The sequence below is a fragment of the Salvia hispanica genome, chromosome 2 (assembly GCF_023119035.1).
Source record: "Salvia hispanica cultivar TCC Black 2014 chromosome 2, UniMelb_Shisp_WGS_1.0, whole genome shotgun sequence".
In the NCBI taxonomy this organism is placed as follows: Eukaryota; Viridiplantae; Streptophyta; class Magnoliopsida; order Lamiales; family Lamiaceae; genus Salvia; species Salvia hispanica.
In genome coordinates, this window is record NC_062966.1 from 2,456,393 (window position 1) to 2,473,294 (window position 16,902).

Consider the following 16,902-nt stretch of genomic DNA (forward strand, 5'->3'; position numbering starts at 1 on the left):
TAAATAATAGTCATTCGATATTCAAATTAAGGGCTTAGATCATTAATCCATAAATGTCAATACGATCAACGAAAAACGTCAATAAGGCTATAGGATTAATTCCAAAAAATATCAATAGGGGTATTAATGTCAATTAACTACATGTTTAAATATAACTAACTTTTAAAAGAAATCCCAAAACTTTAAATTCATATAACATATATCAAATTAAAGATAATTTCATAAGGATTCCAACGATATCATACATGCATATGTTCCGACGTCAAAATTTGAAAAAAAATTCAAAATTTTTAAATTTTTTCGTACAAGCATAAATGTCAACATACTATATAAAAATATGTCAATATAATACATGTAGAATGTGAATATAAGCAATGAGTTAACATTCTTAAAGCATTGTGTTGATATTTTCGGAACACTATATTAACATTTTTATCCAAAATCCTAATTTGGAGTTTTTTTTATCTTTTTCGATTTAATTAATAAAAATGAAAATTAAACGTGACAAATTGTAGACCACACATTTTCTAAAATCCTATGGCCATAAATTAGTTGTAGTTAGCAATTAAATGATAAGTTAGTAATTGATCACTCCCCATATTTAGTAAGCATAAGTACATAACACTAGTTAGGAATATGCAACTTCAAAGTTGAGACCTGACAAGCTCTGCAACTCTCGCAACACTGCTTCTTCGTTCTTATAAAATGGAAGCCAAACGCTAACATTAAAGGAAAGAACGTCCCCGTCTAAATCCATTTGTTCCTCTACAATCTTTTTCGCACACTTCACCACTGATTCGCGACAATCAACCATTTGTATGCTTTGGAGCGTGGGTATGCATCCAATTTCATATGGAATATTCTCCAACCCTTCTAAATGGAAAAGATAAAGCTTCTCGAGATGTGGAAAGATAAATTCATCTTCTGTAGTCCAGTGTTTTAGGCTAGGACACGAAAATAATCCCAAGTATTTCAGGCTAGGAAATTGGCCTTCCAATATTTCCCACTTTTCTGTTCTAAAACATCCAAGCCATAACTTGAACTTCTCAAGAAGGGGCAACGAACCGATCTTTTCCAACATCATTTCCCATTCAAACCCACCATTTACCGAAAGAGTCAAACACTCGAGGTTTTGGGGAAACATGAGCTTATACAAGTCACTTCCTTTAAAATCTAACCATAGTGAAATGTTGAGGTATTCTAAATTACCCAAACATTCAATATTGGCCAAACTATAATAATCACCATGATCCACTCCCTTTCTCCCTTTATACAGTATCTCCAACTTATTGATATTGGGAATTCTCTTAACCACCTCTTCGTCGCACTTGAAATTGAGTACTCCCTTAAGTACCATTAAATTCTCCATTACAACATCATCAGTTGAAGGATCTGGTAGAATTAATCTTCTCCCCTTCATAGCAATATGCCTGAGTTGAGGCATTTTCCAACTCTCCGTAGGCGCAGTAGACTCACTCTCGCAAGAAACGATCAAAGTATGCAAATTCCAAAGGTGACCAAAAGAAGAAAAAATTGAGGATATCCTGGCAATCTCAAGAGCAAGGTGCCGCAAGTTAACATACCCAGACACGCGAGAATTCACGTAATAACGAAATTTTTATGCATGTATTGTCCTCAACAATCTAAAGTTATGGTCCTTAGGAAGTTTCTCATGCTCGCGAATAATTGAGTGAACATGCGACATAGATTGCAAGTCATCAAGCACTTTCTGCTTTGAGGTTTTTCTGCGTATAACAACGCGACGTTGGCTATTTATGCATCGAGGACTAGACTCTCCTATCACATGAGGTTTTTCTGCTTTGACTACTTTAATGTTTCCAATAGACCCCAACTCATCCACTAGAACGAGATTTCTATCCACTAAATCCTTTAATAACACTTTCCCAATCATTTCCAAACTTTGGCCATCTGCAGGTTTAAGAAATCCTTCACAAACCCACAGCTTGACGAGAGTTGAGACTAGAATTGGATCATCTTCTTCAAACACACCCATGTATAAGAAACAAGGCTTCAAGTAGACTGGCAAGTGATTATAGCTCATTTTCAACAATTTCAAGCAATGCTTATTATTGTCTAAATTTACTCTTGAAGTTAAGTTGTTCTTTATTGATTCCCAACTTTTTGGGTGTGTTCAATATTTTTCAAAAGACCACCAACTACAACAATTGAAAGAGGAAGTCCCCTACAATTAGTTGCAATTTCTTTTTCGATTTTCTCCAATTCAAAAGGAAAATGTTCCTCTCCAAACACAGTTTTGGAGAACAAGACCCAACTACTACTCTCATCAAGAAATTCCATTTGATGGCTATATTGTTGGTTTAACCGGGAACTCAATTGTGAGACCCTAGTCGTCACCATTATTCGACTATGTTTGTTATTGTCAGGAAAGTAATGTTGAATACTTTCCCAGGACTCAATGTTCCACATATCATCCATTACAATTAAAAATCTTTTACCCCACAAATATTTGCGGAGCTCTGATCCTAATTCATCTTCATTCCTTTCACTAAGGGTCTCCTTGTCTTTCTTAGTGGCTTGAGAAACAAGTTCACATAGAATTTCTCTCGTGTTGTATTGTTCGGATATAGTAGCCCAAACACAAACGGTAAAATGGTCCATGATAGTTTTATTCGAATATACAGTTTGAGCAAGAGCGGTCTTACCTATTCCGCCCATACCCGTGATGGGGATGACTTGGTGATCGGATTCGTTTGACATGAGCTTATCCATGATCCCATGCAAGACATCATCAGAGAACACCATCATGCCACTACTCTTCTTCCTACTAGAAGAAGAGACGAATCCACGCGGCTGATCACGGACCACCTCCACCACCTTCTCTGTCTTGGTCTCCGTTGCCACTTCCTTGATCCGATTCATTTCTTCTATCACATTTTGTACCGCTTGATACACCTTGACCGCTTCGTCATCATCTTTTTTTGATGAGACATTTCTCTGATCCTTGGGACCTCGAAAGAAGTCGAAGAAGCGCCTGAGTTTGGATCTACTGAGGTGAATCTTGTCGACAATATGAGATTCGATAACATCCTCAGCAGCATAAGCTGCATCAGCAATACGCATCTCCAATGGATCTGCTTCATCGGTGTCGGAAACAGGGGACCCGTAACCTTTGAGAAATTCTTGCAGGAAGTTAACATATTCAGTGAGAGATTGAATTTGGTGTTTGTGGAGAGAGATGGGTGGGGAATGATTGTTTTTGATGGAATCTATGATATTCATTAGAGAAACCATGGCTGCATAGGCTGCCATAGTTATGAGAATGTTGGATAAGAATTTGATGGTATCGCTTTATAACACAATGTTGAAGAATACACTATGAGTTATGAAGGCTGATATGATGAATGACATGATGTGTTTCGTGCTGATTTATCATGTCACTGGACATTAGGCATCGAGGGATAAAATATGATTTATGATATTTCTGAGTAGGTTCAAAAAGTGGATAGGTTTTGTACCAGCAAGTTGCCAAGATTGCATTTTACAATTCTTGAATTGTGAAAATATGATATCAAGGTGGTTGTTGCCAAGCTATCATATTCCATTTATTTTGTTTGGATCTGATTGATATGTTGAGGTGATTTTTTTGTCGCAGTGCAGATATATTATACTATCAGAAATATGGGCATATTGTAAAGAATATTTGTATCGGAAAGGTTTGAATAAAAAGCATTTTATAATAAAATGTTAGAATCGATTGGATTGGATTATATTTACAAAGTATTTGAATTTGTCCACATTTAATGTATAAAAGATGCACATTGTAATAAAATTTTATGTGTATGTATGTAGTGTATAAACTGATACTCAGTCAAGTACTATTAATTAATAAATAGGACATATTTATGTGACTGACTGATGCTTGAAGTTGAAATGATGAGCTATCGCATAGGTGATTGGTGCTTATTTTTAATGTCCAAATTCATGTATCAACGTGTCACACCCGCATTTTACTAAGGATAGTAAAACATGGTTAATGTGACTGTGGATGGGAATTTAGAAGAGGGGATAGAAATGGGGAAGAAGATATAAGAGTAAATCATATAATAAAAGAGAAACATAAAAGGAGTACTTAGATAAGGTACACTCGATCACATAAGGATTCGAGTTTAGAGGTTCGTACAACACGATTTATTTAAATATCAGAGTCTTCGGAAAAAGTAGAAACTAGCACAGCGGAATGACTGAAACATGGTTCCATGTGTGAAGACATGAACCTCCGAGAGTACTACATGATTTAGAAATAAGCCCCTTTGATTCAACACTCTCCCCCCTTCATCGCAGCTCAACCTGCACATTTAGAAATACATGCAGGGCTGAGTACAAAAGTACTCAGTGAACATATTGCCGAAATATACACATATACAATTATAAAAGAAATATTGGCATGCCATCGTTACAGTAATACTTGAGAGTTTTAGTAAAAAGGGCCCAAGCTTACTAAATTCCTTTGCTTAAAAGTTTGACTGCATTCTCATTCCTTCTGTAATTTGCCATATCTAAACATTCCTTCTTGTGCCGGGAAAGTGGCCACTTTCCACGGACACCGGACCGGCCAACCCTCTCGATGACATATAGCCCATGTGTACACTAGTCCGAGTAGGGACTCTCCCCTTGCTGGGACCCGAATTCGATTCTTACTTTAATTGGCATAGCACATTCAGTATAACCAATACGGATAGGCATCATTACATAAAACCAAAATAATTTATGGCAAGACAATATCATTTGCATATATAAATATTATCTCAAAATATTTCATACTTTCATTTGTATATAAGTTCGAAAGTTCACCTTAGGTCCTTGCAACTTTGATTCAAAAATACCTCCTCCTTAGGGTATTATTTCCTTGCGAATGCTTAGATAATGAGAAAACTTGGTGAGTGAACAGATTGCTCCTCTACTTGCTAGCTAAGCTCTTGAAGCACCTTCCTCTAAACTTGAATGTGTAGAAACATGGATTTTTGTGGGTGAAAGAGATACATTTATGCGATGAAGCTGATGAGAGATTGTGATGGGAAAAAGGTTGAGCGGGATGTTCTATTTATAGTGAATTTCTTACCGTGTGATCTTGAATGTGGCTACAAGAAACATAAAGCTCTTCTCCTCAAATTCATCATACTCATCATGATGTTGGAGACTTTATTCCTCTGATTCTAATCAACTTACTATGCTAATTAACTGTTGGAGTATGCATGGGGAAGGGTCTATTCTTGCAAGATTTTGAAAGATGGTAACGCGTGTGTGCTTCGGTGTCACCATCAATAGAATGATGTCAAAGTTGTTCTTTCATGGATTGTTTACTCTTTGACTAAATAAGGAAGTAGAGTGTAGAAGTGCTTTGTCTTCTAGTATGACAAACTTATTTTCCTTTGACTACAGGACATGGTTACGTTTGAAGAGAAATAATGGGCATTCAAGAAGAAGGAATGACTATTCGAGAAGTTCCTATTGTAGAGTACTAATACTAGAGAGTTGATAATTATATTCACATGTATTGCTACTGTATTACTCATGTTAAAGAGCATTATCTCATATATGTACATGGACACTTAATATTCTTCTACTATACTTGCTCTTGCATAAATCATTCCTCGACTTGTATTTATCATTCTAGCAAGCTTCCTTTCTCACATTTAGTAATTAATTTTTCTTAACATAGATAAAAATGTAAAGCAAGCAAACGTAGTAGTTTAAAGTACTACTCCACTTTATGGTATCATTCACTTTCTATATGAAACTATTATTAGCATTAATGGGATGTTACGCAACGTATAAAATATGATTAATGATTGATGATCAAGGTGGATGGTATAATTATTTGGAAATTTCCGAGTGGATTCAAAACAATGGATAGATTTTGTCTAACTAGTTCAAAAAGGGTCAAATATACTATTGTTGAAGAAACCTTTGATATTTATAAAATTATAACAATACTCTTATATGAGAGGTTGAAATAAAAACATTTCAAAAATGAAATCGTGGAAATCAATTAGACTGTATCTATATAAGACGCAAAGAACTAATAAAATAAAAACATATTTATATAATCATAGTATGCAGATTTATTGCAAGTGAAAAATAAGTCACTTATAATCTATAATTACCCCCTTCACCCTATTACAATTGATTTTTTTTTTCTTTTTTTTGTCTTTCTACAAGTAATTAATTATTAATTTTAGCAAAAAAAATATATTTACTCTTACTTACTATATTTCCTTTATTTCATTCTCTTTACTTAGTATATTTTATTTTCTCTACACTTAACTTAATAAAGATTATTCTCTTAAGCGGGTCAGGGAGAGTGTATAATTTACTATTCCCTTTTAGCTCCAAACAATAGTCTTCTTTTAGTTATTTTGATCCATTCCACGAAAATTAGTCCACTTTTATTTTTACAAAATTTATCTTTTAAGAAATTGACCTAATTTTCATTAACAATACTCTAATAATTTGTTATTTTATCTCCTATTTTATCAATTTTATATTAAATCCAAAATCTCTATTTTTGGGAACGGGACTGTCTATAAATATAATTTCTCATTTCTCATTTCTCATTTTAAAAATGTTTTATTTGGGCCCATCTACCCAAAAAGGCCAACCCATAATTGGTGTGAGACGATATCATAAAACTACACAAAAATATGATGATTTTTCATGTCCAAATTCATGCACCGAAAAAAAAAATATGATTATCGATGATAAAATTGGTCGGCATAGGTCTTGTAAATTTCCGAGTAGATTCAAAACAATGGGTATAGTTTTTGTACAAGCAAGGCACCTAGTTTGCATACCAAGTTGGTAAATTTTGTGACTTGAAAATCATTGCAAGTTGGAAGATGTCATATTCCATTTCTTTTTATTTGAATCTGATTGCTATCTAGATACAAAAAAATTTAAGTGAAAAATGTGAAAACCAATTGGACTATATCAATAATCTATTTGCACTTATCTATATTGAATGTATGAAGTATGGACATTGTATAACGTTATTGTAGTGTATTAAAGTGTATCAATAATATTTGTTTAGCTTCTAATAACACAATGTGCAAGAACACACTTATGAGTTATGAAAGTTGAAATGATGAATTATTGCATAGGTGATTAATGGCCGGGGCTGATTTTTCATGTCCCAATTTATGCATTGATCGAAGCATAAAATATGAGTAAGGATGATCAAGTTTGTTGGTATGGATCTTGGAAATTTCCAGTTAGATTCAAATCAGTGGGTGGATTTTGATTTATATGTAACAAGTTGATACAATTATGAAAATTTTAAAAACATTGCAAGTTGGCAAGTTGAGACATTCCATTTATTTTTGTTTGAATCTGATTAATATTTTGAATTTCTTATTCTAATGGTGCAAAACTGCAAATATATTGAAGAAGAAATCTAGGTGTATTTGTTAACTTATTTATATAGGATTAGCTAGAAATAAAATGATTTTAAAATTGTATATCTAAATAAAAGGGTTGACAAATTAATGGGGATGGTTGATGACAATAGATGACAGACGAAGAATAAAAGTGAACTATATGCCATTGTATAATACAAATAGGATCTTAAATCTATTGCAATTTTAAAGACTTAAATTTGAATGGTATTTCTTTCCTATGGGCTATATAGTATACCACTTGTTAACGTGGTCCTGTTTGCAACTTCATAGAAACAAAAGGGTAAGCATAGATCAATGCAACTATATATACTGCTTATTTTATCTCAATATTTGTTGTGTAAAGTGATAAAAATGGGTAGAGTTATAAGTGTTAGAGAGGGCATGAATATGGTAAATGAAGTTTATGAGGGTTGGGCTTTGATGTTGATGCTTCTTGTGTCCATTTCAGTGATGTCTATGTTATTATTTGCTTGCGCTGACAAGAAGAAGGAACGTTGTTGCGGATGTTGTCCTGTTGGCGGTGGGTCGGGATGTGGTGATAATATTGCTGACGCCGGCGGATGTGGTGGTGGAGCGGGATGTGGCGGGGGCGGTGGAGGTGGCGGTGGCGGTGGCGGGTAGATCCACCGGGTTGAAGATAATTGGGTTCATTTGTTTCAAATCATGCTTCATTTTCGAATAAATTTAATCGTTCTTAATCAATTATCACACTGTCTCTATTGCAAATATCTTGAAGAATTTTACACTAAATTTGTTAAATGTACAGCATAATACAATGCTTCTGTTCCTCAAATCAAATTACATTTAAAACTCATTTGGGAATTGTACAACATTGCTTCGTTCATCACTTCGTTCTTATCAAGCAGAAGTCGAACCTCAATATGAAATGGAAGATCATCCCCTTGCAAATCCATTTGTTCCTCTACGATATCTTTTGCACATTTCACCACTGAATCGCAGCAACTGGCCATCCATAATTTTTGGATCATTGCTATGTCTCCAATTTGTAACGGGATATTCTCCAACCCTTGTAGATAAAAAAAGACGAAGCTTCTCAAGGCGTGGGAATATGGAGCTCGCTTCTTCAGTCCAATGTTTCAGACTGCAACACTCAAAACAATTCCAAGTATTTGAGGCAACTACTAACCTCATCAAGAATTTCCATTTGATGGTTATATTTATATAACTGGGAGGTCAATAAGTTTTATGGCTTTATTTATGTATGGTGATGCACTCTCTTTTGGAATTAAGCTTCTTGTTGATCGTTACAAAAGAATTTACAACGGAAAGGAATGAAATTGAATGAATATAAAAGATACACATGGAGATCTACATATCTAAAACCACCTAGCTCATAACTCTCTAGATATGCAAATGAACGATCCAATAGTTAGCTCCTGAATTCTTAGCCCATTAAACTTTGTGGCCCATTACCATTCACACACACATATATGTGATACTATTTGGTACAACTCTCATAGGAACGATTCTTGAACACTAGAATGCTTTTTTCAGTATTTTTAAAATTACAAATGTTTTCAAAGCGGAGTCATGAGAGTGAGAAAGGGCTAAACATGATAAAGATACTAGTTCTTTTGTCTTATGAACTACACATTTGTTTTTGTTCTTTTATACATTAATCGACATAGAATAATACTCCTTAAAGGCTAATGACTTTGTTGGTAATGACTGCGTTGATCACGATTGGCTCATTTCCTAGGAAACCATTATATGAGTCACTATTTCAAGTCATTGAGTCTCTCAAATAAAATAGTAATATTAGATAGAAAGTCTATTTAGTCTATAAACTTTCATATTTATTGTGTCGATATGAAAATAATAATGGAGTCTCAAATAAAATAGTAATATTAGATAGAAAGTCTATTTAGTCTATAAACTTTCATATTTATTGTGTCGATATGAAAATAATAATGGAGTCTAAATAATGTATCGATGTATACATAAAATTTCATCTTTCATCGTAGTATAATACTTATCGGTGGTTTTCGGTTTCCAAAATAAAATAATACCAAGATACAATCTAGGATTGAGCTGTGAGATTATTTTAATCATAGGGGGTTAGCTATGATTAATTATCCCATTATTATTCATCTATGATTGAATTGTGCGGTTGAATCTCATGAACCAAACACACTACAAATTTAATAACGGATACAATATTGCAAACCGAATAACCCCATCATGTACTACAACAACAATACTTTCGATGATAAATTGATAATAGTAGATAATTAATACATTCAAAACCAGCAATACATATTCAATTCTCTTTAATTATATATGTACACATTTGTCATAGAAATAAATGTTGTTTGACCCAGCTGGAAAATGGTTTCTCCAAACATATGGCCGGCCGCTGCCGCTAACTTCTTGACTTGCGTACACTTAACTAATTACACATCCACCATTGCATTCACACTCGTGTACATATGTGCAAATCCATCATAATCCTAATTAACATCTAATCTTTACCATTAAATACGAGATTTGATTAACAAATGATACTACATCATTAGTCAATTAGTCTTGATAACGCCGTTAGGAATTCATGTCAACATCTAATGATACTACGTCACTAATTCGACATCTAATGATACGACATCACTAGTCAATTAGACGTGATAATGCAAGTAGTAATCGTTACATGTGATGAGATATCAATGGCTGAGGTACATCCGTAAGTCCTTTGTTTCTCCTCTTCCCACATCTTAGCTGTAAATGGGCCATCTCTCAACCTTCTCATTATGTTTTTTCAATCTTCATACCAATCCTAATCACTCTATGCTTCATATTTGAATTCTCATTTATTTGTTTCCTTAAATGTTATATTAGTTGGGGATTAGCCATTTTCATTTACCTTTTGTGTGTTCTTGCTACCAAATCATCGATTCATATATCCCTCATTTTCTTTATATCAAAAAATAGGATAATAGTTAGTAAGTTATTGAACTTAGGTCAAATTCTGATTCTGCGCACATTATAAAATGTCCGGCAATTAATTAAGTCATGTTTGAAGTCGGAGACGTTATGGTAAGTTAGGTCGATCGATTTGGCGACCTCAAATTTTCAGTGACCATGTTAAGTTCAATAATGTCGAATGAATTTTAAGTTTACATGCAAAACAAGAGTTTCGTCAAAAGCGCCAAAGTTATGTTATTGAAAAATGAATAAAATTTTAATTGTTGTGTCATGGTGGACTCAGACTCGAAACTTTTGGCCCCATGCATCAACCACTTTACCACTATGTCGACGCGAACAGAAGGATTGACAACTTGTTAGGGTATTATTGTCGTAAGGTATAGAGGGACATTGCGTACTACCCTATTCACCAAACCAAGAAAGCTTCATTCACCTCTACAATTTGGGAGGTGGTTGAGTTTGGAAAAATTTCTTGGATTGAATAAGGCAGGCATGGGGTTTGGCTGACAGAACTCGTACATTTGATTGTTGTCTTCACAATAGTAAAGGGAGGCAAAGGTAACATGGTCATCATGTTGACAAGCCAATAACATTATTTCTCATACAAACATTTTAAAAAAATAAAAAAAAAATTCCCTTGTTTCACATTTGATTTGGCGAATTATTCATGTCGGTTCATTTACAATGTTTATCCGCAAATAACATTAAATATTGTTACAAAGAGATATATAATTTGATGTCAATGTCATAATATGGCTCGTAAAATTGATGATTTTGATTGTTGAATTAATCTTTTCCGAAAGTATAGGGATCCATAAAGGACTAATAAATTGTACCATAAAATAGGACAAAAAGAATGATTATAGTATATAGTTTGGAGGTGAAGATCCAACCCTTAAATTTGGATGTGGGTTTATATTAGATCATACTAACGATTGGCATTAATCAGTGAGGAAATGGACAAATTGTAGGGCCTTAGTATTATAGTATGTATTTTCTAAGTGTTTAAATGTCAAAACCAGCAACAAATTTCATTCACAGAACATGGGATGGCATTCAAAACGCCCTTCTTTTCTTGGCCCCAATGCATTCGTTGCTTTCTTAGTTCAAGACCATGGAAAATTCCATGTCCTTAATTGATTATTTCTTTTCTTTTTTTCTCTCTATATGAATTTAAAATATCAAACCATGCACAGTCATAAATAATCTCGTAACAAGCCGTACACTCCTGCGAGTTCAAAGATGGGTCAGTCCAATAAAGGCGAGTGTGCTAGGAAGACTCTCGAAGCATACATGGATGTGGACTATTGATGCGACATGCATGTATTGGTTGATGTTAGACTTGATTATGTGCAATTGATTGATGCTAATGTGAATTGGTGAATTGGGGTGTTTTTATCACTACATATATGTTAGTATTATTCATTATGAAATTTTTTAGAGATGTGAATATAAATAGTACAATTGAGCTTTGTTGGGACTTTTTGAATGTCATTATGAATGTGTTGTTGGTTTTTGGTCATGTGCTGTACATAAGGAAAAAGTTTTTGTTTGTTTTTAGGAATTAATGAAAACTGATACAGTATATAATAATTACATAGACTATTGGTGAATAAAATAAATGCATAATGGAAGATGAAATGAATTTTAAATTAATGTGTTTATCATTTGTTAAAGAATTATAGCTAAAGTGTTTCGTGTGCTAAAGAGTAGCTGATAAAGGATTTATGTGGGTTCTTCATTCGCTTTTTCATCGAGCTGCATCCTTGTTGGGTCACTGATGCGGTCTTTGGGCATATGTATATCTTTAGTTGCAGTAGTTATTGCATGTTAAGTTTAGTTGACTTTTGGTGCGATGTAAGTAATATCTATATACTTTATAAACGTTGTTATTGGTTAGTGATAGTAATTTTGATATTAAATTTTACTATATTTGGTGGTATCGGAATTATGGCACCTAGGCCTATTCGATCAGTCGGTTGCCGATCATGTATGAGGTGGCACACTGACGTGAATCGTAATATATTTTGACCATAAAATGAATCATACTCCATGTGATGCTTTCCAATCTTGGGTGGTTTCCAACATATACATGAGAAGGTAAGCATTTGAAAAGTGAACCAATATATACCGCTGAAAATTACAAAGATGAAAAATGATTTAATCACTCAATTGATATACCTCTCCTTATCTCATCACTCTCCCTTGCCTGTCGGTCTCAAATTGAATTGCTTCCAAATTAACTACGAATTTGAAAGAAAGTGTGTTATCGACTCTTAAGGAAAAGAATCACTTTTAATAATTTGCTTTATTTGTATGTGTACATAAACAGACCGAATTCAATAAAAATTAAAACTGATCGAATTCAAGGAAATGCTCATCCTCTGTTACCAAAAGGAATTAGGAATAGTCTAACCAAAAAAAGAAATAGTAAAAACTTTTGTTTTGCATTAGCAATGGTTGCCTAGTCAACTTGAAGATGATATTTTGGGTGAGTGAATATAAAAGTAGTGGCTAATTAAGTTGCAATTTCACGATAATAAAGATATTAAATAGCCACTAATGTAAAAAACATAATAAAGCGAGGTCTTACTATTTACCCATTAAGAATTGAATTTTTATTATTTAAAGGAAAGCTCAGAGCCAAACATGTTCTTAGCTGTGAATTCTTGTATTTATGAGGTAATTCACTCCCAAATAAGTTTGGTCATAAACTCAATATTGAAGTCGCTAGATAAGGAAAGATAATATCTCAGGCAAAAAAATGGCTAATTTTCTTAGCTTTTTTACAATTTGTATGCCTATGTCTATGTGTACCTTTACACGATATAAATTGCTATTTTTGTGAAAAGACGCATAAATTGGGGGATTTCGATAATATTAGAGTCAATGAAGATCAATTCGATACCAATAATTGTAATAGTAGTATAGAATCATCCAATCGAATCTTTCAAGAATTTAATATCTTTTATATTTGGCCTTTGGGTCATATTCTAATGCTTATAGCACACAAATCCAAAATTAAGATCAAATCTCCACTCTTAGATTTTAAAATGAGTGAGTGAGACTAAATCTTACGAATCTCAATAAATAGTGGACAAAATATCAACAAAAATAATATCGTCATTATGTTATCATATGATAATTTTCGTGAATGTTTTTTTATATCAACATAGTGTATTACAAATATCAACAAGATGACATAAGAATATCAACACTAGTACAAGAAAATATCAACACATATTTATTGAGATTTTATATGCTTTATATTGAGATTTTTTATGTATTTGTTGATAAAAATCTGGTTATCAACATTTACTTAAAACTAAAATAAAAAATATCAAATTTCATCATCCGAACGTCGTCGGAACATATGCAATTGAGATCTCGTTGGAATCCTTATAAAATTATCTTTAATTTGTTATATTTTTTGCAAAAAAATAATTTAAATCGAGGGAGTTGCGTAAATTTAAAGTTTTAAGATGATTAAATTAGAGGGAATTGACATTAATACCCTCTAATTTTATTTATTAATTTTTTTAATTAAAAATATAATCCATGGCATTTTTAACTACTAGATCTTCTAATCTAATGGCTAAGATTTAATGATTACTAATTAGTTAGCAATTATCACTTCCCTTTTGCATTTTCATTCTTTTTATATCAATTTTAAAATTTAACTCTTTCAAAAACGAAAAATAATTTTTGACGAAAATGGTTGGGATAGATTTTGCGAGATGAGATTGAAAATTAACTGCTCATCCAAGTATATGGAAACAATTAAATAGAAATTAGACTACTAGGCACACTTGTTTTTTGTACATGGACAATTTTAGAGTAATTTAATTTTTGGGTACACGTAACTATTACTCTTTTAACCATTTTTAGATTGGTCTTACTCTCTTTTAATTTAATTTTTATTTATCACTTAGCATTACAATCGTATCCACGTATTCATAATTCATCTATTTCTTTCCATTTTTTAGGTGTCTCATCTATTATAGTAGTATATTTTTTATTATTAATTAAATTAAAATTAACTAAAATCCTAAAACTATAAAAGCTAACATAATTAAAAAACTAAAAGTACATAATTAAATATCCTAAAATTATACATCACGCCTCTGTTCGCCTCGTGAATCGTTGTTTGAATCACCAAAGCCGTTGCATTTCGCTTGTGTCAGCATACACTTAAAATATCCTCTTTTAAAATGTGAGATAGATTAGATCGTAGCCTTGCTTAACAAACCAATTATGTCGAAGAAAAAAAAGAGCTTTAAAATATAACTAAATTTCGAGGAAGTTTCCTCTGATGGAAGATATGATGCATCCAAGGTAAATGAAAAATGGGAAAAAAGAGAAGGTAGAAAATAGTACTAATAGTATTATTGAATAGAGGGTTAAAATTAAACTCAAGAAATGAGGGTCCCTATTGTCTTGGTGAAAGGCAACAAGAAGTAGTAAACCCAATGGCATCATGTTTATACACACAACCTAAAAACACCCATGGTCTCATCTTTTGCCCCCACATGCCCTTGTTTTTCCAATTTTATACTACCAAAAAACAAAATTAATAATTATATCAGCCCATTTAAATTTTCAACTCAAATTAATTAACTCCCTACTTTAAATATATAGTACTACTACTATATATATAACTCACTCACCCTCATTTCTTTCTCGCCACACCCTTCTTTCCAACTTCTCTCTCTCTTTAAGTTGATCACTTTGTTACTTGCAATGGCCATCAGAAAATCTAACAAACTCACACAAAAAGCAATGATCAAGCAGATCATGAAGCGGTGCTCGAGCTTAGGGAAAAGGCACGGGTACGAAAACGACGAGGGGCTGCCACTGGACGTGCCAAAGGGGCACTTCGTGGTGTACGTGGGCGTGAACAGGAGCCGATACATCGTTCCTATCTCGATTTTGAACAGGCCGGAATTCGTGAGCCTGCTTCAACGAGCTGAGGAAGAATTCGGATTCGATCACGACATGGGGATCACAATTCCTTGTGATGAACAAGTATTCCAGTCATTCCTTAGATAGAAAATAAATTTTGTGCTTCAATTATTTATTACTATTAGACTTGAAAATGGATTAGGATATATAGGAATCTGGAAAATATTTGGTCAATTTTTGCTCTAGCAGTGGTTGTTTGGCTGTAATTAGTTTTGATTACAGGCGTCATTAATTGTACCATGTTGGAGTACTAGTAATTAGTAGTAATATATATCAACTTAAATGAAGATGAGTAACATTATTCCATTTCTTGATTTCTTTTACATTCAATTTTTTTTCTCTTTTACATGCAATAATTATTCTATATACGTACATCCATTTCGAAGAGGATGAGTAATTAATAGATGACGAATGAAATTATGAAATAGATTAATAATTGGACCACTTAACACCTAATTTTAATTAGAGAGAAACAAGTCAGGAGAAAAAAGAAACCAATGACAATATAAGTAAATATGGAATCTGATAATGATAGATTGTGTTGTCTATTTTTTTGGCATATATTTCCCATGTGCCATACCACTGCATCTGATGTAAAATTTATATCATGCTGAGTGATTTTCCAATTTTTCTAGGGTAAATATAATTTTAAATCATATATTAATATTATTTCTTAAAAATATCATGCGTCTATTTTGGAGCCTTGAAATTTTGACGTCGTTGGTACCATTGTGTAGTTTTTATTTTCTTATATATATAGTATATTGTTTTATATGAAATGACACTCAATTTTTTGCCCTAAGAAAATATTCAAGTTGGAATAATCGTTTTTGTGTTGTTTCACTAAAAAAAATTGGAATTAAGAATTACACATCGGCAAGTTACATCAAAATTTCGGGGGCTGAAAAATGGATGCATGATATTTTTAATACAATGTCGATAATTTTGAAACTTAATTAAATAGTATAGTTTGGGTCTTTGAGATAAATGTGGGTATAGTTTAAGATTTAAAAAAAAGTCACATTCACAATTAATATATCATCTTCGCATAGTTGATTTATGAATCACGATTTACAAATACTCAGAAATGGTCTAATCCTGCAATGATTTTTAGTTCTTCGTGAAAATATTATATTTTGTTGAAAAATTATAGGTAAAATGAGTTGGATAAAAATTTTCTTGATCGCAAAATGCAACACGATTGCCCAAAGTGTAAATATTTGAATTCCATAGTGCTGGCTCAGAAATTGATAGGTTGACAAGATTAGTCGAAATTTCCTCTTACATAATTTTCAAGTTTTAATACTACTACACTGTTTTCTCAAATATAACAAAATTAAAATGCAGCACGTAAAAGATAAAATAGACTATATTGGAAAATTTTATTTTCTATGTTCAAAAAAAACCTTGATCTATATTTAATTGATTTCGACTCACTCTAATTAGGTAGAAATCCCCTAATATTAGCTTATTTCCATCACTCTCCTTCAAATTGAGTGTTAAGATTATTTGATACTTAACTTGCAAATCTTCAATTTCTTCATTCCAACACTTAGACTCAATC

General features: G+C 32.7%; 1 protein-coding gene across 1 annotated transcript; it reads left to right on the forward strand.

Moving 5' to 3' along the window:
• Positions 1–15,050: 15,050 nt before the first annotated feature.
• LOC125203109 (auxin-responsive protein SAUR50-like) lies at positions 15,051–15,629 on the forward strand. Its single transcript, XM_048101397.1, has one exon. It carries the CDS (start codon positions 15,117–15,119, stop codon positions 15,423–15,425), a length of 309 nt encoding a protein of 102 aa, XP_047957354.1. The 5' UTR covers positions 15,051–15,116; the 3' UTR covers positions 15,426–15,629.
• Positions 15,630–16,902: the final 1,273 nt, after the last annotated feature.